The 22390-nt window shown below is 33.8% G+C and overlaps 5 protein-coding genes across 7 annotated transcripts in view; 1 reads left to right on the top strand and 4 right to left on the bottom strand.

Moving 5' to 3' along the window:
- Positions 1-3977: 3977 nt before the first annotated feature.
- LOC110820408 (putative kinase-like protein TMKL1) lies at positions 3978-6719 on the top strand. The gene is made up of 2 exons (XM_022049858.2): positions 3978-4829; positions 5939-6719. The coding sequence occupies exons 1-2, from the start codon at positions 4346-4348 to the stop codon at positions 6565-6567; spliced, it is 1113 nt and encodes a 370-aa protein (XP_021905550.1). The 5' UTR covers positions 3978-4345; the 3' UTR covers positions 6568-6719.
- A 606-nt stretch (positions 6720-7325) lies between these two features.
- LOC110820386 (F-box family protein) lies at positions 7326-9234 on the bottom strand. The gene is made up of 3 exons (XM_088211609.1): positions 8167-9234; positions 7945-8125; positions 7326-7808 (listed from the first exon to the last, which is right to left on the bottom strand). The coding sequence occupies exons 1-3, from the start codon at positions 8834-8836 to the stop codon at positions 7391-7393; spliced, it is 1269 nt and encodes a 422-aa protein (XP_088067735.1). The 5' UTR covers positions 8837-9234; the 3' UTR covers positions 7326-7390.
- Positions 9235-9364: 130 nt separating this feature from the next.
- Positions 9365-12632, bottom strand: LOC110820407 (pentatricopeptide repeat-containing protein At2g33680-like). Its single transcript, XM_022049857.2, has 2 exons — positions 12283-12632; positions 9365-12161 (listed from the first exon to the last, which is right to left on the bottom strand). The coding sequence occupies exons 1-2, from the start codon at positions 12349-12351 to the stop codon at positions 9951-9953; spliced, it is 2280 nt and encodes a 759-aa protein (XP_021905549.1). The 5' UTR covers positions 12352-12632; the 3' UTR covers positions 9365-9950.
- Positions 12633-13531: 899 nt separating this feature from the next.
- LOC110820385 (ubiquinol-cytochrome C chaperone family protein) lies at positions 13532-19627 on the bottom strand. 3 transcript variants are annotated; one of them, XM_088211509.1, is made up of 8 exons: positions 19350-19627; positions 18841-19027; positions 18186-18399; positions 16544-16710; positions 15797-15921; positions 15592-15652; positions 14497-14545; positions 13532-14066 (listed from the first exon to the last, which is right to left on the bottom strand). In XM_088211509.1, exons 2-8 carry the CDS (start codon positions 19015-19017, stop codon positions 13990-13992), a joined length of 870 nt encoding a protein of 289 aa, XP_088067635.1. In that variant the 5' UTR covers positions 19018-19027; positions 19350-19627; the 3' UTR covers positions 13532-13989. The 3 variants fall into 3 exon arrangements, with proteins under 3 accessions (XP_088067635.1, XP_088067636.1, XP_021905526.2); XM_088211510.1 differs by lacking the exon at positions 19350-19627 and having other exon boundaries at positions 18186-18370; positions 18841-18980; XM_022049834.2 differs by lacking the exons at positions 13532-14066; positions 14497-14545; positions 15592-15652 and having other exon boundaries at positions 15793-15921.
- Positions 19628-21384: 1757 nt separating this feature from the next.
- Positions 21385-22390, bottom strand: part of LOC110820475 (ARM repeat superfamily protein) — a 32683-nt gene continuing 31677 nt past the window's right edge. Inside the window, exon 41 of the mRNA XM_088211917.1 lies at positions 21385-22057. Coding sequence (XP_088068043.1) covers positions 21827-22057 — 231 coding nt within the window. The 3' untranslated portion in view covers positions 21385-21826. The remainder of the gene's footprint in view (positions 22058-22390) is intronic.

Below are 22390 nucleotides of genomic sequence, written 5' to 3'. Positions count from 1 at the left end.
TCTCAGTCGTAAAGGTGAGCCGGCGAAGCCGCCACACCGAAAAATCTCGTCGCTGGTAGATTTTTATTTTTTAATATTTTTTGGCTAACCGATGCTCCCTAACCTGTTCTCTCACAGGAATGGGTATAAAATTGACTGAAACTGGCAAAAACTGTCTAAAAACGGCCAAACTGAGGTAAATCGCTACCGTGGGCGGCGGTGCCGTCGTGCTAGAATTCTGAAATTGGTCGAAAAAGATTTTTAACACCGATTTTGAATTTTTTAGGGGTATTTTTAAGTACATGAAGCGTGTTTTAATCTCCGCATAAAAATTCAAGAAACCTAGGGACCGCCAGTAAGTGCAGTAAAAAGTTCGGTATTTTGGACATCAATTTGGGTAAGAATCTCTCATCTTATTCTTTGTTATGGAATTGAAACTTAATAATCGGTAATATGGTATTTTGTATAATTTAAAAAATTTTGAGAAAAATTACAGGTTACCAATGGAGCCGGAAATTGGTTAGTCATTTATTTGTTATCTTGTTTAACTGATGGTTGAATTTACAGTTTTAAATACATGATGATGTACTGGAATGCTTAATTGATTCAATTGTGTTTTCTTGATATATATATTGCTTGTCTTGTGTGATTTACGGTTAATTTGTGAAATTGGTAATTAATATGCAGACAGAGAATTGATCAGTCATGTGAATTAACGAATGGTAGCCTCACTGGATATCCTGAGAGATGGTGGACGGACCGGGTACATAAAAAATCCTACCATGAACGTTGCCTCATACCGGATTGGGTATCAAGTATTGACATTTTTTGCGCTCATACCGGACGGGGTATAGGGATGGCTTAGATTCACCATCATACCGGACGGGGTATTGAGGAATAATATTTTTTGCACTCATATCAGACGGGGTATAGAAACGGCCAGTTAGTTGACAATGTTGAATATTGTTTCACATGTAGTGAGACATTCTTATGGGCCCCTAGGGATATCAGTAGACAAATAAAAAAGAAAAGTAGTTGCTATTGCTCACTTGAAAATGAGATTGAAATATTATTTGAAATATTGTATCTCTATAAGTCTATTTTAAAAATCTCGTAATAGTAAATATATGCAATAAATGATTTTTTCTTATGATAAATGAATTTACTTAAATCAAGAACTTCATTAGTTATTTTTATGATTTTTACCAACTTTCAGTTTCTTTATCGGTGAGTAGTATGATATTTTTATCAGGTTAGTGTAGCTCACTCTTTCATTAACTATTTCAAATCAAGAGGACCAAGACTCAGATCCTGATCAACAAGAGGGTTGTGAATAGTTCACCACCCGGACTTCCTTCAAAAATTAGTGAAGGTCGTTCTAGAATACTTAGTTATTGACTTTTTGTTTATTTTTTTTATTTTCGTAATTTCTTTTAGAATGATCATTCTCGTACTCCTATTGGGTATTCTAAATTATTGTGTAAGGAATATAAACCCTAAATTTTATTATTTCGCTTTCGCATTTAATTAATGACTTTATTTTCTTTTAAGTTCTGGGCCTTTACATAGAATTTTTTCAAGATTTGTAGTCATAACCTTCTAAAAAACATAGTAATAAAAATATTCTCAAGTCAATTTTTACATATCAAAATTACTTATTTCGTGATATAATTTTAAAATATATTATTTGATAATAGTGCAATGTACTAAAATTTTAGTCTTTTATATAAATATTAAACCTATATTATTTAAAATTTAAGTGTAATGTAGTAGTAAATTTTATTAAAATTTATTTTTGATGATGCTTAGCTAAAGAGTGTGGCAAGTGGTAAATATTTATGGTTGATGATGTTTAAATAATTAAAATAATAATTTAGTTTTTGTGTAATTTATTTTCATTCAAATTAGTTTCTGTTTCTATTATAATTCAAATTAATTTTTATACTTTTAAAAAGCTTTCAATTTAATTCTCATTGTGATTAACTATTAAAATAGTTAATTTACGTAACACGTATCAAATTTATTGACACATGACACCATTCGATTGATCTGACTATAAGTTAAATATTATATTAGATACTATATTGAAACTTAAGTACTAAAAATTTATAAGATTGAAGCAAAATTTGGTGCATCTTTTCGCAGTCCTTCAAAAGACATACATATATAATATTTCAACATAGTCATGTTTTTTTTCCTCATCCTTAGAACTAGTTATTTCTACCACTGTTGGTGAGGTATTGCTTAATAAATCTCTTCGCATCTTTGCCCATGTAATATACAAGATGACATCTATAAAAATCTCATTATGTCATAATAATACAATTCAAATTGTAGAGTGGCATCCCTAAAAGTACGATCTTTAGTTCTGTAGCTTGGGGCAACCCTCGAGCACATATGTCAACCCCATAATTTTTTTTTTTTTTAGTAAAAGCTATTAGTAGAGTCCACACTAATTTCTCTTATTTTCTAATGCAATTGAAAGTTTGATAAGTTGGTAAATTAGATAGAGCAAGTCGAGTGAGTTTTTTGCAATTTATAATAATAGTTTCGAATCTTTCATTTGCAGTTCAGTATTTTTTTTTTTACTTTATGCCAACTCAAAAGAGGACGGGAAGAAGAAGAATAAAACAAAGTAGGAGATGTTTTGAGAATTTAGGAAAATTAAGGTTTAGAGATTTTAATAGATATATATTTTTTAAAAAATTTGTAGATTAATTTAACATAATCAACATGTAATTTTTTTTAAATGTCAAAGTAATATATAATATAACATAATATTCAATTTATAAATAAATTAATAAAAAAATATCACATGTTAATAAATTTAATTAATAATATTTAAATTAATGGTGTTATCTGTTAATAATTTGAATAAAAATAAAGATAAAAATTAATTTGGAGAAAAATAAATAATAGATGTAACAAATTGTTATTTTCGCAATGATTAAATGTAATGGCAGTTGGCAAGTGGCAGATGTTGGTTAGTTTGGTTATTGATGCGGCCAAAGGATATATTTGACATATTCTTGGAATTAATATCACGTATTGGACTAATCATATAGAGACCAAGTCAAGAACTGTCATTTCAACATCTTACACATTCTAATTTCATTATTTAAAATTAATTAAAAGGAGTCCATGGTTCCTAAAAAGAAGGAGTTTATGGTTTCTTTTTTCTTTTTTTTTTTTACAATGTAATTACTGCAATTAAATTAAATAAATTAATTGTTAATGTTAAAATATTATCAAAATATAAATTAATATTTGATAAAATTTAAACAATAAAACACAAGTCTTACAAAAATTTATAAAAAAAAAAAAAAAAAAAACTTTGATTCAAAATTAGAGAAAGAATTTGCTTGGTTAAAAATATTCATGACTGCAATTCTCCTACTTTTCTTTTAAATTTTGGTCAATATTCTTTAATTTACTCTAGGATTTTATGTGTTTTTCATAGAGGAGTTTTTGTGTGTTTTAAATTTATTAGATTAAGTTACAATATTTATTCAAACATATATAACCCATCATAACTTTATTAAATTTAATAATTTAGTTATAATTAAGCCAATATTCATGAATTTCTCCTACAATATTTATTCAAAAATAATTAAGGTTAAGTACAATTTCATTATGTATGTACTTTGAATTTATTTTAGTGTAGACTTTATAGTTTATTTGGTGGGTAAAATATATTTTTAAAGATAATTACTAAAATTAAAATTAAATTAATTTTAAATCAATAATCTAAAAATTAATAAATTTGATTTCCTTTTATTAGTAACAAAGATATATTCCATTCACTAATTTTAAATTAAAGAGAACCTCTTTTTTTTTTTTTTTTGAAAAAAGTAGACGATATTGAGAATAAATAAAACATATAATAATGAAGAGAAAATAAGTTGGCATATTGGAAATATCCCTGTTATGATGTAAGTAAAAGCATCAATTACAAATATAACTCGCAATGACATGTGGGGACTGCTTTCCACAAATAAAACTCAAATCGCAAGCTTAGATCTGTCTTAACTCCATTAATCTAAACCATTTATGTTTATTTTCTCTCTGCTTTTTCCAATTCTAAATCTGGTAATTTTCTTTCATCAGTCTCTCTCAAATCTCTTCATCAAACTCTTTTCCCAATCCAAAAATCTAGAGGCCCCTTCCAATTTCTTCCCCACAATGCTCCATCTCAACTCCATCTTCTTCTTCTTCTTCCTTTTCTTTTTGTTTTCTGTAACCATCTTGGCAAACCAGAAAAAAACAGAGAACCTGAGTTAAAGAAATGAACCGAATTTCCCATTTTCAAGTCTTGTAAGTTTCCACCCAGATCTTCATCTTTGAAACAAGTTCAAAGTCTGATGAAATGACAAACACCCACTTGCTAAAACTACTTCTTATACTGACTCCTGCAATTTTCTTGCTCATTCTCGCCGCTACCATCTTCTTCTACCGCAGAAGGAAAGTTCAAAACGGTGAGTACGACATAGAAAACAGAGAGCAGAAACATGAAGAAGACACGGAAAAAGAGGACCTGGTTACTTTCCTTGGAGGTGAAGACCTTACAATCTGTGACATTCTTGATGCTCCTGGTGAAGTAATAGGGAAATCCAACTACGGGACTTTGTACAAAGCGTTGTTGCAGAGGAGCAACAGTGTGAAATTGCTCAGGTTCTTGCGGCCTGTTTGTGCGGCAAGAGTTGAAGAGTTTGGTGAGTTGATTGAGTTGCTGGGAAGCGCTAGGCATCCGAATTTGGTGCCTCTTCTCGGTTATTATGCAGGCTCAAGAGGAGAGAAGCTTCTTGTTTATCCATTTTATTCGCGGGGAAATCTGGCTCAGTTCATTAGAGGTTTGTTTTCTGGTTACTGCTGATTCCTTTTTCTGTTTGGTGTTCTAGAAAGAAGGAAAGTTGAAAAAGAAGCTAATGTTGTTCCACCCAAAATGACTTCTTCCTTCTTTTTTTTTTTTTTAAAAAAAAAACAAAACTCTAAAAAAATGCATTTTATGGGCTGCTGGCTAACTTGAACTTTTCTCCTTTGAAATTCAAGATTCTCAATTGTCTTTTTCCTTTCTTATGGTATACTTTCCTTGTACCATTTTCTCAGGAATCAAACAGAAATTTGTTGGGTAGTTTCTCTCATTAGTTTTTAGATTGGTTTTCTTTTCTCTTCCTGACAAAAAGTGGGAGAATCCATTAATGGGCAGAACAGAAAGTAGAGTAATAATTACTGTAATATTGAGGCTAGGTGAAATTGATGAAGATGGAGAAAGTAAGTAATGGAGGTCAAAGACAAAAAAGTTCATGACTTTCTGAGTTGTATCATCTGGGTTCATCTCTCACATTGCCTGCTAAGTTTCCTTTGCTACAGAATCATTTATAATTATAAATTTATATGATTTTCTTTTAACTTTCAGCTTTCTAGATTTTTGAGATCCTCTGTTTTTTTGTTATGAAATAAATGATGGCTGAGCTGTAACCTGTAAGCACCCCAGCTAGCAGAATTTATGAAGAGAGAAATTCTACTGTTAACTTTTCTCTAATTTAATTTTGTTTTCTTCTTTTCCAATTCTAAATGCTAGTTTCTTTCAAATCTTCTTTTTGGCTGAATTTGTTTTGTCAAGGTATCCAAATATATAACGCATATATGTAGTTGTATATGCATATATATATATATCTTCTTCTCTGTCAGGACTACAAGATTTAGATCTCTTGTAGTGCACATAGTCAACAATAACCGATTTGTTTTTACTGCATAATCTGTCTTTGTCGGCACCTACCCTTTGTCTTTTTCTTTCCATTTCTTTATCTAGAAGAACATGGCGACAGCCAATTTTCATCTTGCAGTTGCTGCACAGAAAATGAACTAGTTAAAAAGAATGAGAACTAGAATTTTCTTACATTTCTACTTTTACTACTTGTAAGTTCTGAGTAGAAGGATTTCGTCTCTTGATTTGCAGATGGAAATGGTGAGTCGCATAAATGGACAATCATTTACAGGATCTCTATGGGCATAGCCAAAGGACTAGAGCATCTTCATACAGGATTGCAGAAGCCCATAATTCATGGGAACCTCAAGTCAAAAAATGTATTTTTGGATCGAAACCATGAGCCATGTATATCCGATTTCGGATTGCATATCCTCTTGAATCCCACAGCTGCACAGGAAATGCTGGAAACAATGGCAGCTGAGGGCTACAAAGCTCCTGAGCTGATCAAAATGAAGGATGTAAGTGAAGAGACTGACATATACAGTCTTGGAGTAATCTTGCTTGAACTGCTGTCAGGGAAGGAACCAATTAATGAGAATCCAACTCCTGATGAAGATTTCTACCTCCCAAACTTCATGAGAAATGCAGTTCTAGGTCATAGAGTCTCGGATTTATACCATCCAGACATACTGCTGAGTAACAATAAGAGTGACGAATTTGAGAATCCGGTAATGGAAGATTGCATTTTGAAATTGTTTCAGCTTGCAATGACATGTTGCTCTCCTTCTCCTTCTCTCAGACCCCACATTAAGCAAGTTCGCAGGAAACTTGAAGAGATCGGGAATAGGTGTTGGTTGGTAGCAGAACATTTTGCTTGATTGCTTCAAAGCCAACTTTTTCTACATGTCAAAATCAAATGGGTCTGTTTTGGTTGTAATGCAAATAGTGACCCAAAAAAAAAATAAAACTTTGAGTATAGCAGTGTATATGAGAAGACTTGATCATAAAAAAACTTTTTGCATTTTTGTCATCCAACTAGCAAAGTAGAATTCTTGATTTTGTTTTGTTAGATTATAAAAAAAATTTGCAGCAACTTGGTATTGTATCAAACTAGGCAATGGTAGATTTGATCAGTTGAATTATAAAAGATGCAGGACTAATTGATAAATAAACTCAAAGATTATTTTCCTTTTACTTACTGAGACGGTCATAACTAATTGTTTGCGGGTATGAGAAAGTTCTTTTAGGTTGATTAAATAGTGTTCTTAAAGCTAATTTTCCAGTTTGCTCTCGCTGAAATGTGAGTAGATTTGTTTATAAATGCATTTTAGATGATTAGTAACGGGGGAGCAGTGGTGCGTAGGTATTGAATTAATTTGGTGGATATTTAGTTTAATGATTTCTGTACTCTCTACTTATGGCTTACCAGCATGGTCAATCCTTCTTCAACATGTTCTTACTGGCTGTAAAACGTTTGATCTGTTCAATCCTTCTTTGGCATGTTCCTACTCGCTGTAAAATGTTTGATCTGTTTGAGTCACAGTCCCATATTGAAACCGAATCAGAATGCATACGGAAAGCTTTTTTGCTCAACAGGGGCTCGAATGATAAAACTTTTACTTGAAATTTCAAAACCTCAAACCAAAAACACTCAGGATGATAAATTGATGAACCAAATCAATTTTCTAAGAAAAAATAGAATCAAACACAAGCTAGGGCAGGTATGAATTGATAAGCATCAAAACATTGGAACTGTAAAGAATTTGGATCCTTAGATATTGAACTTTGAGGTGGACAAAAATCATGAAGCATCTTGAAACTCCTGTCCTTGAAGTTGTACCGTATAACCTTCTTAGGTATGTGCAGCACCAGATATGATTTCTCATCATCTTCTTCCTCCACAATACACAGTATTGAAAATGAATAGTAATGCAGGTGCATTGGATTTAGTCTTTTCATCCTCATCTCAGGATATGGAGCTACAACAGAAGATAAATCAACCTGGTATTTCGGGAACCATCCAGAGTAGTCTCTCTCCATTTCATAGACACAAAACTGGATAGTGAGGGAACCATAGATTTCGACAAGATGCAGATGGCCCCGGGATTCTCCAAAGTACCTGTTTTACCCAAATAAGATAAACCGAGCAAGCAAATAATCAAACACAATGGAGTCAAAGGATTTACACCAAAAAAGGCTCCGCTTCTACTCCTTTGAGAAAAGTCATGACATAAACCAGGAATATCTAGCAATACCTGAACCTTCTCTCACTCCATTCTTCTGGGATTAAAGGAATTGGCATTACTCGAATTTGCTCGTTGTCAACATCGAAGGACACAGAATCACTCCAATCACCAATCCAATGAACAGCACCATTCCAGAACACTGCATTCTTGAACTGTATATCAAATGGCAGAGCGAAAGGAGCACCAGAAGCTCACCAGGGCCCTGTTCTCGAGGAGTAAACCTCAATCTGAAAGTGGTTGATGGAAGTATTAGAAGCCTTGACACATAAGCTTGTAGTGAGTGACTTTGAAGGGTCAAAAGCCAAACAAACATCAAGAATGTGAGCAGAACTGCTAGCACATGGAGGAAGTACAGTGTGCTGTTTAGTTGCAGGATTATAAACATAATAGTTTGGCTCAGGCTGATTTTTGCAGGAGCAGCAACAAAGTAACAGGCCGTTGCAAGATTGGAGGATAGATAATAGTTTGGCTCAGGCTGATTTTTGCAGGAGCAGCAACAAAGTAACAGGCCGTTGCAAGATTGGAGGATACATATATCCGAAGGGTGATCTGCGAAAGTGAGGGACCGAAAGGGAGGATGAGAACACCTGGCTTCTAAACGGACAAATTCATAGTCGGGTTTGGTCAAAGATGGAAAAAAACGATCACTATGCAGTAAGAAGAGGCCGAAGATGGATTGAGACTTTCGATTAAGTTGCAGAGAGAAGTCAGGATTGGAGATGATAGAGAACCAGTGTTTGGAGACACATTTAAACCTGAGAAGGGATTTGGTTGGCAGGCAAACAAGGATTTGGTTCAATAGATCATCATTGTTGGCGATGGTTTCAGCTGATAAAGATGGTTGGCAAGAAATTGAGGAGACTTTTGGTGTTCTTTTGCTTCTTTTTGCTCTGGGAAACATGGTCAAACTTTTGGTAGAAGTTATATAATTATCTCCTTTTTTTTTATTAATGGCTTTGTTCTTTTGGGAGGAAAGGAGGAGAGTATTTTTAAGACCCTCTATTTCTTTACCATGCTAAACTCTTCTGCACAAAGATTATGCAGCAAGATACTTAAGTTGATTCTGGAGTAAGCTTGAGCTTTGACCTTTTAAACAACCAACACAAATTAACAATATTTGTCTCCTCAACCAAACTTGCTCAGCAATATATTTTAGGGGCTAGCTCGGTCAAACTACTGCTTCATTTCAGTTGATTGAGTTTCAAATTGAGTTCGAAGTTCTTTATAAAACTCATTTCCTTACAAGCTCATTACAAATAGAAATAGCAATTAGAAAGGATTACATTTCTCATCCCGACATTTTAACCGTAAAATCTGTGTGACAGGATTACAACTTGAGCACTAATGTGACATTAAAACCCGAACAATCAGACCAACTAGATTCATAGAAAGTAAGCATTTTAATCAACTTAATGAAGCCAGGAACTAGTAAACACAAGGAATTCAAGATAGTAAAATTAATCCACTTTCAGGACCAAAAGGGCGGTCACAGAAAATTATTTAGAAAATAATTGTAGTTTAGACTGTTCCATGTCTTGAATTGTTTTTGCTAGCTCATTTCAACACAATATACATACAACACAGTCCAAACGGTAAAGAATATAAAAGAAATATTCTTGCTATCATTTACCTGCTCGAGATATAGTCCATTCAGGAGCTATAACAAAATTTTGGAGATCATCAGCTTCCTCAGTTCAAGATGGCAACCATACCATAGCTCTTAAAAACTTTTCCCTTCTGCTCTCTGTATTTGGACATGAGATCTTATCGATTTATTCAAGCAGACTATTATTGAATTTGATATTGTGTATATGCTGCAGGTATATAATCCAAACTACTTGTGACTTTCCACTAGTTGTTCTTGGATATCTCTCCAACATCCCCGAATGGAATTTATCATTCTTTCTAGTAAAGAAGTTTGTTGAAATCGTACTGTGCATGAGATAAATATAGTCACTCATTCTCTTTTGAGATTCCATTACTTGTACTCCTCAGTTATTGCTCTACAGCCTAAGTCAGGTCTCAAGACAAAAGTAGGGTACATAATCCATGGACTTCACATTGTCCCTTAACTCTTCCAACTTCAAGTATATGTCATCATTTTGAGGATGTCGTTGATCTCCTGAATAGAATTTATGGAGTTTACCTTTGACATAAATCCAGCTATATCCAGGTTCCTTTCTAACACCACGCTCTTTCATTACATCCCAGAAAATAAGTCCATCTTCAAAACTCCCCGTCTCTTTGTATGTATTGGACAGAAGAACATAGGTAGACGAGTACTCCGGATTGATGGAAAGGATCTTCTGAGCAGCAATCTCTGCCATCTCAAGATTTCCATGAACTCTACATGCCGCCAGCAGTGCTTGCCAAACCATTTCATTTGGTTCAATGCGCATCTTCCTTATAAATTCCAATGCTTCGTCCAACCGCCCCACACGACCCAGGAGATCAACAATACAAGCAAAATGTTCCATCTGTGGCACGAGACCATATTTTTCCTCCATCAGTTGAAAATAATATAGGCCTTCGTCTACCATTCCTCCATGGCTGCAAGCAAACAGAACACACAATAGGGTAACAGCATTGGGTTTCAATCCTTGTAACTCCATTTTTGTAAAAAGTTGAAGAGCATCCTTTATCATACCATTTTGAGCACAGCCTGATATTATAGCTGTCCATGAAATTGTATCTGGGTCATCACATTTATCAAAAACCCTTTCTGCCTCAATTATACAGCCACATTTGGCATACATGTCAAGCAAAGCACTCTCTATGCATTTGTCACTCTCAAAGCCAGCCTTGAATATAAGTCCATGGACTTGCTGACCATATTCAAGAAAACAAAGGCTAGCACACGATACAAGAACACTGGAAAAGGTAAATTGATTCGGTTGAAAGCCATCTTCCCTCATCAGTGAGAAAATAGCCAGTGCTTCGTCCCATTCACCACACTGGGAATAAGCAGTCACCAGGGTTGTCCAAGAGATCATATCTCGCTCCTCCATCCTGTCAAAAAGCTGCTTTACATCTTTGAGAGAGCCACATTTAGCATAAGCATCAGCAATTGCATTGCAAACACTTATGACTGTCATAATTTGTCCATTTTTTACGATCATCCCATGAACTTCCTTGACAAAGTGTAGACATTTCAAAGCAGCAACTGCATTGAATACACTACAGTAAGTGTATATATCTGGTTTGATATCCTTTTGGCACATTCTTTTGTAGAGTTCCACAGCTTCTTTGGCATACCTGTGCTGTGAATAGCCTGAAATCATTGCATTCCATGGTGTGTTCAGTCTGCAACAGAAGAAATTTGCATCAAAAACAGACCATGCATCATCCAAAAGTCCACATTTTGAGTACATATCGATTAAAGCAGTTCCCAGAAGAACATTAGACTCCATGCCCAATTCAGATACAACATCTTGAACCTCTCTAACCTTATAGACATCACTTAATTGTCCAACTGCTTTCGAGACACTGATGAGCGTGTATACATTCGGTTTAACTCCTTCATTCTTCATCCTAACAAAATGATTGTATGCTTCTAAGTGAAGACCGTTCATTGTAAAACCCGATATCATAGCATTCCAAGAAACTTCGTTATGTTCTGCCATGGTGTTAAATACTTTATACGAATCGCTGCTCCTTCCTAACTTTGAGTACATATTAAGAAGAGACGTAGCAACAAACGTTTGAGATGTAAAGCCTCTAATAACAATTTGGGAATGCACCATTTGGCCCAATTCAACACAATCTAAACCAATACATGTCTGTAAAACCGCAGAATAGGCAAATTTATCCGGTAAAATTCCATGATTTAACATCTGAACAATGTAGTCAAACCCATCAAGGTAAAATCCATTCTCTGTTGATCCAGCAATCATGACAGTCCAAGAAAATATGTTCCTCTGCGACATTTTATCAAAAACTCGCCTAGCAGAGTCAAAATCTGAGCATTTCGAGTACATATGGGCCACATGATTCAAAAGTACCACCAAGTCTTGATCAGAAAAATTGGATTTTAACACAAGCCCATGAAGCGCTTGCACCTGTTTGGCATACCCTTTGTCTGCGAAGTCGCGTAGGAGATCAATTACGGATTGAATTTGAGACTTGTCGGAAGTTTCAGCGTGTGCAAGAAAGGGAAGCTGAGCTGTGACTACTCCAGTTGATTTGTGGATAACTTGAGACGGTAGAGTAACATTTGAACTTCTTTCCTGTCCAGAAACCAAAGAAAAACAAACAAAATATGGCATTAGAAGACATGTTTGAAAGGAAAAAATCATAACAAAGCTTAAATAATCGTACAGAGAGAGAGAGAGAGAGAGAGAGATTTACTTTGTGGTTGGGAAAATAGGGCGGGAATTTGGTTGATAGAGGAAGTCCAAATTTGATGGAGAAGGTCATTGTTGGTGGTGATAAATAGTGTAAAGAAGAGCGTAGGCTATGCAAAAGCCTTCATCTTTTTTTTTTTTGTTTTTTTTGTTTTACAAAATGATAATGCAGCTTGCAGCAGCCGCCACAACCAGAGACAGATAGAGAAAAGGTTATCTCTGTAGATTCTCAGACCCGACCAGTATAATATACGAGTTTCAGCCTAAGCACCCAGACAGGAGCATTCTTGATGAGAGAATTTTCCGTCTGTTGCTTAAACGTCCTTCTCATCTTCTCATTAGCCTCTTTGGCTTGCAAAAGTTTTAACAGGTGGTAAATAAATTACATCAAAATCTTGTTTTACCCTCGGCGAAATTATATTGTAGAATTAATAATAAACATTGAACCAAAATAAGTATATAATTAAAAAATTGATTAATAAAATTATTTAAATAGTAAAAAATTCTTTAAGTTTTTATTTAATAATTTAAATTATCTTTAAAATGCTTATTATAAACTTGTTTTCTATTTTATATAAATGTGTATTAATTTAAATCATTACTATTTAAATTTTAGGATATATATAATTTTAATATAAAAGTACTAATAAAGTACTATTATATTTTAAAAATATCAAAGTAATTTAGATATGTAAGTATTTAATATATTTATTTCAGCTGCTGCAATAAAGCTAATATTTAATTTTAATTTTACGTTTATTAAATATTAAAAATAAAATTTACTTTTTAACTTAAATATTTTTATTTTCCAATCATACTTTACCTTTTTAAACAGAAATAAATTAGAAGGAACATTTATTTATTTAATAATTATCTTTGTATATTTTCAGTCTGACTGACTAATTTGATAAATATAATAAACAAAAATAAAAATAAATCACAAGTGATCTCAAAACCAACCAACTAGTTCACTTTAAATTGGTCAATTCAAATAATGATGAGGGACTCTTTAATTTCTTCTTTTTTTTTTTTTTTTTTTTAAATGTACTTTACAACTATGAAATTTGAGTACATTTTTAAACCATCAATTCAATGATCAACCTCATTTAATAATTATATGTTTGAAATAAAATCAATATTCTAAAATTTGTTTCTTATATTATTAGTTCAAAAATTTACTCTTTATATCAATTTATTCTTTTTTAATTTATAAGTTCTAGAAAGCATCAATATTAAGATTAAAAAGAATAACAAAAGAGAAATATAAGGAGCTCATCTAGTCAGCAGCTTTCCTGCTTATTAAACAAATTACATAACTCAATCAAGCACCGTGTTGTTAAACCAAAAAAGACATGCAGAAACTTGCATCCATGCTTCAAGAGATCACAAGTGCACTCTTCTCTTCTCACCCTAGTTACCAACCAAACAATACAAAATTCAAAGTCTGCTATATTGCATTTCTATATTCTGCTTTGTACTTCCTTCATTTTAAAGAAATTAAAAAACATAGCATAAATTCTTCAGAGCTATTTATGTGAATTATTTTTCTACAAAATCAAATAAATAAGAAGTAACAGAGTTACTCCAAGAATGATCTGCTAGCTTCGTGATATGCAATTGGTTATAACTTCATTTGTCTCCTTTTCCGCTTATTGCCATCCTCCGCATTAACAACAGACTACTTAATTACACCCTGCAGGGATCTTCTATTTCATCTTCTCAGAGAATTAGATGACATATTCTCCAATGAAGTGAACATGAAATTCCCAGAAAACACGGTTTCTTTATCTGTTCATAGGCATATAACTTTGTTAAGAATGTGGAATACTACAGATGGCAGCAGACACAAGGGTTGGATAATATGGTTTGAGGTAGCATTTCAATCAACATCATAAATCCCAAGTTCAATATTCAAAGATGAGGTAAAACAACTACATTATATTTGGTTCAATCTATTATATTTCTATTCAGTTCATAATGCTTTACCTGTATCTTCAATTCCATAATAATGAATTGGAATTCTCAATTGTCAATCAAACAAACACCAAAAATACCTAACTTCGATTGGAGATAGAACTGAGCTGAAATTATAATATTACTTTTGCTCAAATGTTTATCTTATTTATATTGTATCCCGTTCTTAATCCATATAATTCAGATTTAAACCAAACTCAACCTAGGACTTCAACCTAAAGAGAGAGGGCAAACAGTGTAGCACCTGTTAGAGACAGACAAGTAATCTCCCGGCGAATGTACCTTGCCATTGCCTGCACATACAATCAATTGAAAGGCGCTTTGACGAGTTAGAAAAGAAAATGGTAACGAGAAGAACAAAAAACTTATACATTCAAGGGGCCAAGCAAGTGCTGCCCATGCACAAAAACAATTGCAAAGAAGACCAAAATTTCAACAAAGTCAACTAGCTCATTATTCAAGATTGTTTGTGATCTTTGAGCCAAAGGCTAAGATATTCAACAACAGAAGAGAAGAAAAGGAGAGAGGTTATAGCCGTACTGCCTATAGTATAATAATGAGAGAATAAAAATGTCTTCTGCCTTTCAAACTTCATTTGTGCCAGTGACACGCATGCTGATGCTTAACAATAGCTCTAGCTCTTTGCAAATCTAAACTATGTTAATAGACCATTCTCTAGCAAGGTAACAATTTACTTGCTAAACATGGAAATATCAACCCAGGGGAAAATAGAAAAACTCTTTACAGCCTGTTCCTCAAAAGCACAATTTTCTTTGGGTAGCAAATTCTCCAATAGAATATATGGATGTTGCTGAAGTTTCAAACTCAGTTCACCTTATCTTGCCAATTGTTTCAAGAGATGAACCAAAGCAAAAGGGATCCAAATTTTAAACTTCCCTTTTAGTAATTCATTTCAAAATGCTTTTCCCTTTGTCTTCAGAATTAGATATAATCCTAGACTGATTCAAAAGGTCAAAAGGTCATTTAGACTGTTATCTTAAAGTTAGGATCATCTAGGCTGAAAGGTAATTAAGTATATGCATCTCATTTAAAAGGCCATAGGGTCATCTAATTGCAAGGTAAAAGAAGCATATGCTTTATTCTTTGAGACAATTACTATTCTGGAGGCAATTCTGATTGCGCCATATAATATATTGAGATCTAATTTCTTTTTTCTTTGGTCTAATTAATTCAATCAATCTATCATGAAAAGAAAAATACGTAAAGCGATCATGTCTTCATTGTTCTTCAACAGAACTATCACCTTGCTCCTAGATGGCAGACAAAAGATTGAGAAAGCGAAAATAAAATAAAGGAGCATCGGGGAGACAGGACATGCCTGCACTGCCTGCAATGCAGCATCATCAGGCTTTGATGTTCCATCATCAGAAAAGACATTCCTGCAACACATGAATCCCAATTATTGTGTTTGTAACAATAATATTGTTGTTGGTAACAGTCAATTAAATTGGATGAGTTTAATACTCAATGATAGTCACTCATTATAAAGCAATGTCTTCACCTACATCTATAAGAGGGCTTACCTCCATAATACATTTTGTAGCTTATCTCGTTTAGCCTCTGGAAGCAAGGCAGCATCATATGCAACAATGTTTCCATAGAATATCTTCTCCAGTTCCTTCATCCATTTTGTTAGCAGTAAGTTGACCTGGCCTCGCAAAGATGAAAAGCAATATTTCTATAAGTGAAACTATTCAATGAAAGAATTGAGTATAATGTCAACAATGAAAAAGTAAAGCTTTAAGTTGATGCCCTAAAAATGAAAATGCCTCCACAGATTCCTAACCCCGTTAAGTGAAAACACCACTAGCTGCAACGAAGATGATCAACTGAGAAATAGGAAACATCTCATACAGTCAAGAAAGGGAAAGGGTAAATAAAAATGAGATAGCTTCCTTCTTGTACTCTGTCTTCAAATCATACAAGGAACCAAAAGAAAAAACTGCCGAGAAATGAGTTAAATCTTTTCATTTCATTTGCTTCTTATTTTGCAAGGTTTGACAAGTCCCAAATGCCAAGGTTTTTGTTTCTTTAGCTAATAGACATAAACATATAACCTCTGACCGACAACTTGTTCTTTTCCAAAATAATAAGCCAGCTCAGCAGTCATTATATATGTTTGATAAGATTTTTATAAAAAAAAATACATTTACTTGAAGTGAATCTTGGTTAAGGTTCCTAGAAATTAACACTTGGGACACAGTAAGGGGAAAAATATAAAATTTCAGGAGCAAATTATATGAGAATTGACAGCAGAAGTAATCACAAACCCCAGCTTTAGACACTCTCAGCTCCACATCATGATTGTAGATTTCATACAGGTACTGCCCAAGTTCAACACCCTCCTTTCCTTCTTCTTTCATGCGGCGCAAACAAAGCCACATATGAAGCACAAGTAGCGAAAATGTCATTTTAAAGGTCTTCTCCAGGTTGAACACTGCAACACAAAACAGTCACATTTCACCCATTGTAGTAGTAAAGGTTTCACGACTTGTGATTTCAGATCCCTACAAAAGAGCATACCTTCTTCATGGTACATAACATCCATCTATTACAACCATTTAATCAATTTTAACTTATCTTAAATTACATAACATCTCTTGTGATTTAATCTTGACAAATAACTTTTTGGCTTTTCTTTATGAGACAACACTTGACGATCTATCACCGCAATTTTAATTTTGTTAAAGAATGTGCTTTATGTATGATTAGAGCTAAACTAGGTTAAAAGGTATGAGGATAAGATACACCCTTTTGTAAGTGATTGTGCTTTCCTTTCTTATTTCATATTACTTTTGCATATAGGGATATATTGTTCAGTAAAATACACCCTATTATTGATATAGTATCAGAGTTTTAGGGAAAAACTCTATGCCTTTTTCACAAACCATAATCGGTCTTCATTGCTGAAATAAGACACAAAACACAAAGGGGTCAGCCTTCATAGCTGGCCACCACAAAGCCGAACACCAGCAAACAAAACCGGCATCCATCACCAGCATCAGCAGCAGCTCAGTCACACCCCAACTGCGTGACCAGAATCTTCCAGCCACACCACCTTCTGCTCAGCTTTCCAGTCAACTGTTTCAGCCGTGCCTGCCATCCTGCTGTGCCTGTTCCAGCCGTGCTGCAAACCTGCACAGCTGCCCCTGCTGCGCCAGCCCCAAACAGACGCCCCAAGTCACGCCTCTATCCGGCAGCACCTCTGCCGAGCAGCATCCCATTCAGCCGTGCTTCGACAGCAGCCACTCTTTGTGCTCAGCCACGCCTCAACTGCAGCCAGCTTCTAACCAACCGCATTTGAATACATCCAGCCGGTACTCACTAATTTTTTTTTTCATATTAAATTGGCCTTAATTGCCAGAAGACTTTGAATAGAACTACTGGCATTGATCAATATCATTGTCTCACTATGGAGTTTTTTCAAATTTTTTCAGTTACCGATACCAGTTTTTGATTCTAGGATACGGTCACTAGCATTCCATTGATCACCAAAGGGATGCTACAAAAAATTCATCTCTCTTTTTTGTTCTTGATACTAAAAAAGATCCATCTCTCTTTTTTTTTTTTACTTCAACTTAGCCTTTCCTTGATGCAGCAAAACTTCCCAGAAACTTTATACACAATATTCTGATATCCATTCTTTCAGCATGTCCATACTTCATAATTATGCAAACAAACAATTACAAGAATGAGTTACTCTAAGGACATCCATTCTACAGAACAGCAGATATTCGATATGCAGGAAAACATAATATAACCCTTCTTTCTGTTAAAAGATAACTGTTCTCTTCAGATAGAACAAAGGAAATAAACCATTTGACGATCACCTATGAGAAATCTTACCAGAAAAGCTTCCTGACCAGAACATGAAAGCAACTGTTACTAAGAAAATCACCATAAAGGACTGACCTTCATATATGGCAGGTTTATCCACTTGGGAAGTGATTCGCCGGTATATCACATTAGCCCCTCGAATAGACTTGCTTTGTTTACTATAAAAAAGTATAAACTTGAGCATGAAATACCGGAAGCCTTCATACTTGGGTTCTTCAACTCTGACTGGGGAGTCTGGTGGCAAAGCTAATGAACCAGGTCTGGACAAGAACAACCTATCCAAATTTACCTATTGAATATTTTTTTTTAATAACAGCAAAAATGTTACTCATTGAATAAATATGAACTCAGGTTTCAGCAAGATTGGATATCCTTGCGCAAACATCAATGAAAGACATCAACATAGGTATCATAACTTTATAAGACAAGTTAAACTAATAATTAAATAAAAAAACAATCTTTATGAATTAATCTACTATATAATCTAATTTTTAGACGTACGGCACAAAGCTTGGACAGGGGGAACCAAAAGAGTTTCAGTAAAAAGTAGAAAACTTTTTTCCCGGGCAAAGAAAAAACAATTTCTCTATCTAAATCACAATGGAGATAACTCTTGACTAGTTCTGTTTTCAGGAGCACACAACCTACATTATTCAATCAACAAGCCTAAATTTAAAAAAAAAAGGGTAACAAGTATATATTTGCATTAATGCTAATCATGCATTCTTACCAGAGACTTTCTCGCGAATTCCTTTTCACCAGAATCAGGGGGAGCTGGTGCCAAAGTAGCAACAGTTTTTGCGTAGCTTTGGCGAGAAATGGCATAGACATCTTTCCGATATTCCACGCCATTTAATGACACAAGCTTTGAGAGACGAGTAACAGCTCTTGTCCATCTTGGTAACATCCTCAGTTCCCTAGTAAACTCCAAAAATCACCATTTGCAACATATATGTGCACAAACGTATTTTCATCTTACTGGTATCATTAAACTAAGGTGACTACACATAAGCATTGGATCAAATGCAATCTATTTGAAGCATTTTAAGAATCCACTAGCTCGGCTGACAGAAAATGCGCAGCGAGTAGCAATCAAAAGAATAAAATTGAGCATGAGACTGAAAAAAAAAAGAGCTTTCTGCCTTTCAAGTGGCTTATTAATCATTTAAACGAAAACACAACTCTTAACGAATAAAAATAAAGCAAGAGAAAAAGAAATTTCTATGGTGAAGATTAAACCTCGTATAATAAATTAAATTGGCTCAGATGAACAGCTGGTCGGAGTTGCCAATGGTGATAGAATTTGGGATAGTGGCAGTGAAAACCGATCTAATAATGGGGGAAGCTTTGCCGTGCTGCTACGCACTGCCCCGCGGTGTTAGACTGGGGTGAAGGTGTGCGACCAGGCGAGGAAAGGGATTTGATACAGCCCTGCAACTCGAAGAGGGAAAGTAGATGGAGGAGGAAGGATAGTGAAGAAGAAAGGGTTTTCCGTTTAATAAGTATGAAAGTAATTATACACACACGCAGACGTATATATATGATATCCTTAAAAGAAATTACACTGATAATACGTTAATTATTTTAATATAAAGAAACACAGGCTACTAAGTTATTTCAGAAATTATTTTATTATATATATTCAAATATCTCACAAATATTGCATTACTTTAAAATAATTTACATTAATGAATAAAATTTAAGAAATAAATATTTTTAATATTTTATTAAGATTAAAAGTTTAGTATCACCTCAAAACTCAAAGAAAGTTTCAAACTTGATCTCAGCTTCCAATTAATCATATTTTTAATTTTAGTCATTTGATACATAAACATATTAACTTTGATCGTGTACTCAATTCTATAACCATGAAATTTCATTCTCACATATTAAGTAATAGATTACAAATCACTTAATAACTTCAAACAGGTTTTCTTCTTTTCTTAGCATCAAAGAAAAAAAAAATATTATTATTAAAAACCATTTTGGTACATAAAAATATTTTTTAATGTTTATTTTATTCATAGAAATATATAATTAAAGTTGATAAAAAATATTTGAAAATTGCTAGTTAACATATATTGTTTTGTGAATGAAATAATGTAAATATGTAAAATTAAAAATAAAAAAGAAATAACTTATTTTCTCCTTCAATACTTGATATGTTATGTACAAATATCTTACCTACTTTATATTCAATCTCAAAGTGTTTTGGAACATCAACAAAGTTTACTCCCTCAGACTCCGAAAAAGCTGATCCCAGCATATTGTGAGAGTAAATGGCTCAAAATATTTTTATTCATTTTCAATTTTAGTTAATTACCATTCAGACTTTAGAATTAAGAACTTCACATTTTATTTATTCGTTCAGTTTATTTGGTTAAAATAAACTGCACTTGTCACTTATAATAATCTTCATCCTCAAAATTTTAAAATTAGATAACCAAATAAACTGCACTTGTCACTTATAATAATCTTCATCCTCAAAATTTTAAAATTAGATAAAAAAAATTATGTTTTACAAGTGCTCATTTATATGAATTCATGTTTCCATTAATCATCTGATAACAATCCCACCTTGTAATCTTCTTTGTTAAATCAATTACCATGCCATTAAATTTTTGAGAAGATAGCTTTCACCATGCTACTTTGGTTAATTTTAACAAAATAAAATAAATATATTTAAAACTGTTAGGAACGGAAAATATATTTAAAATCCTCCACCAAATGGGTCAGCCAAAAAACTGGAAATTTTGTGATCTTCGGTGCTTGTGCAAATTTAGCTGTGCAGCAATCTGCTGAACAAGTCCATCTATATAAAATAGTGGCAGTGAACAGTTTGTTTAACGACTGCTAGAAACTCATCGAACTGCATCTATATAAACTCCAGAGATATCAATCCCACTAATACGATCGTTGAAAGCTAGATAATCATCCTGGTGCTTTGGATCTTCCCTTTTTTTTTAAAGAATAAATTACCGTAGATGTCAACTCCTTACAGCTAAGTCAATTAAGAAAATTTAACAAACACAGAATATTATTTTTGCAGAATTCATAATAACTCCCTGGTGTTATATTTCACCTAAGCCAAACTCCACTATTTCCACAGTTTGCTACTTATCGCTAGATCTTTCTTTCAATTTTTGATATATTTCAATTCACAGACACATATCAAGTCAATCATCTTACTAGTGAACTAACTTCTAGCATTCACAAGTGAAGTTTAGGATTCTAAGAACAGTCATAAAACTAACAAAAAGAAAGAAAAGACGAATGCAAATCAAGTATTGTGCATTTGGTATTTCTCACGTGATCCTTGCTTCAGAAAATAAGATGCCCCTTGAAAGGACGAGGGTACAAAACCAAAACCCCAATGTCATGACATAATGTACGAGCAAAAATGTTACCTAAACATTAATCCGTTCCTATGAAAAAAGAAATCTATATGATACAGACGGTATCAATTTTGGAAAACACGTGCCTCCTCATAATAACCTACCCATCCCAGTTTAGTAATGTATAACGTCATTACAAGGGCCGCCCAAACCCAAGAACTCCTCATTACTATCATCTAATCCACAACTAGCTCTTGCCTGTTTGCCTCAACACTCTTTACACTAGTTTTCTCATAATTAAATTTTGGAGAGAAGAAAGACTTAATACAAAGACCCTAAATAAGCTGAATGGATCTGTTGAAGTACCTTAGCCGCAGCACATCATAGATATTGTTGAAGGCTTTCACCGCTCATCAACTCCATTTCCTTGATAACATCTTGTGCCAAGGATTTTACCGGCAACTCCACATCCTCCAATAGTTCACCTAGGAAGGGGATTGTTTCAGGTATAAGCACAAGATATTCTTCTTTCAGGCTATCCAAAAACTGCTTCATGATCCTCAGACCCAAAATTCGAGATCGCATCTTCTCACTCCGAGTTTGCATCAGCACCTAAAATATTATGAAATATGCAAAAATATCATTAGCAGTAGTCTAATTATGCCTATAGCATATTCGAAAAAATTGATAGGCAAAAGAAAATACCTAGAAAGTTGTGAGAAAAAGGAAATGATGGGTTACAAATATATGTCTTTATGCCAAGGCTACACATGACTACCTCGACAAATGAATATGAATGTTATAGAATGCAGGCAAGAATAAAACGGGCATTAATGAGATAAAATATTTATCAATAGGCTTCCAGATGACCAGATCTGAGAACTAACAAACGAAGCACCCAGTCATGCATCTCCTATAACGATAAGGATTTCTAACAAATCACAA

The sequence above is a fragment of the Carica papaya genome, chromosome 9 (genome assembly GCF_054855325.1).
Source record: "Carica papaya isolate Zhongbai chromosome 9, ASM5485532v1, whole genome shotgun sequence".
NCBI lineage: Eukaryota > Viridiplantae > Streptophyta > Magnoliopsida > Brassicales > Caricaceae > Carica > Carica papaya.
The sequence above is the reverse complement of the archived record's forward strand: the minus strand, read 5'-3'. Positions and strand labels throughout refer to the sequence as shown.

Excerpts from the sequence above, each read along its gene's own strand:
- LOC110820407 (XM_022049857.2), bottom strand. The coding sequence starts at position 12,351 with ATGACCTTCTCCATCAAATTTGGACTTCCTCTATCAACCAAATTCCCG. Across the intron at positions 12,162-12,282 it reads CCTATTTTCCCAACCACAAA|GAAAGAAGTTCAAATGTTAC; the intron begins GTAAATCTCTCT and ends GTTTCTGGACAG.
- LOC110820385 (XM_088211509.1), bottom strand. The coding sequence starts at position 19,017 with ATGTTACCAAGATGGACAAGAGCTGTTACTCGTCTCTCAAAGCTTGTG. Across the intron at positions 18,400-18,840 it reads AATTCGCGAGAAAGTCTCTG|GTAAATTTGGATAGGTTGTT; the intron begins GTAAGAATGCAT and ends AATATTCAATAG. Across the intron at positions 16,711-18,185 it reads TAAACCTGCCATATATGAAG|TGTTCAACCTGGAGAAGACC; the intron begins GTCAGTCCTTTA and ends TTTGTGTTGCAG.
- LOC110820408 (XM_022049858.2), top strand. The coding sequence starts at position 4,346 with ATGACAAACACCCACTTGCTAAAACTACTTCTTATACTGACTCCTGCA. Across the intron at positions 4,830-5,938 it reads TCTGGCTCAGTTCATTAGAG|ATGGAAATGGTGAGTCGCAT; the intron begins GTTTGTTTTCTG and ends CTTGATTTGCAG.
- LOC110820386 (XM_088211609.1), bottom strand. The coding sequence starts at position 8,836 with ATGTTTCCCAGAGCAAAAAGAAGCAAAAGAACACCAAAAGTCTCCTCA. Across the intron at positions 8,126-8,166 it reads AATACTTCCATCAACCACTT|CTTCTGGTGCTCCTTTCGCT; the intron begins TCAGATTGAGGT and ends GGCCCTGGTGAG. Across the intron at positions 7,809-7,944 it reads TGGAGTGAGAGAAGGTTCAG|GTACTTTGGAGAATCCCGGG; the intron begins GTATTGCTAGAT and ends TGGGTAAAACAG.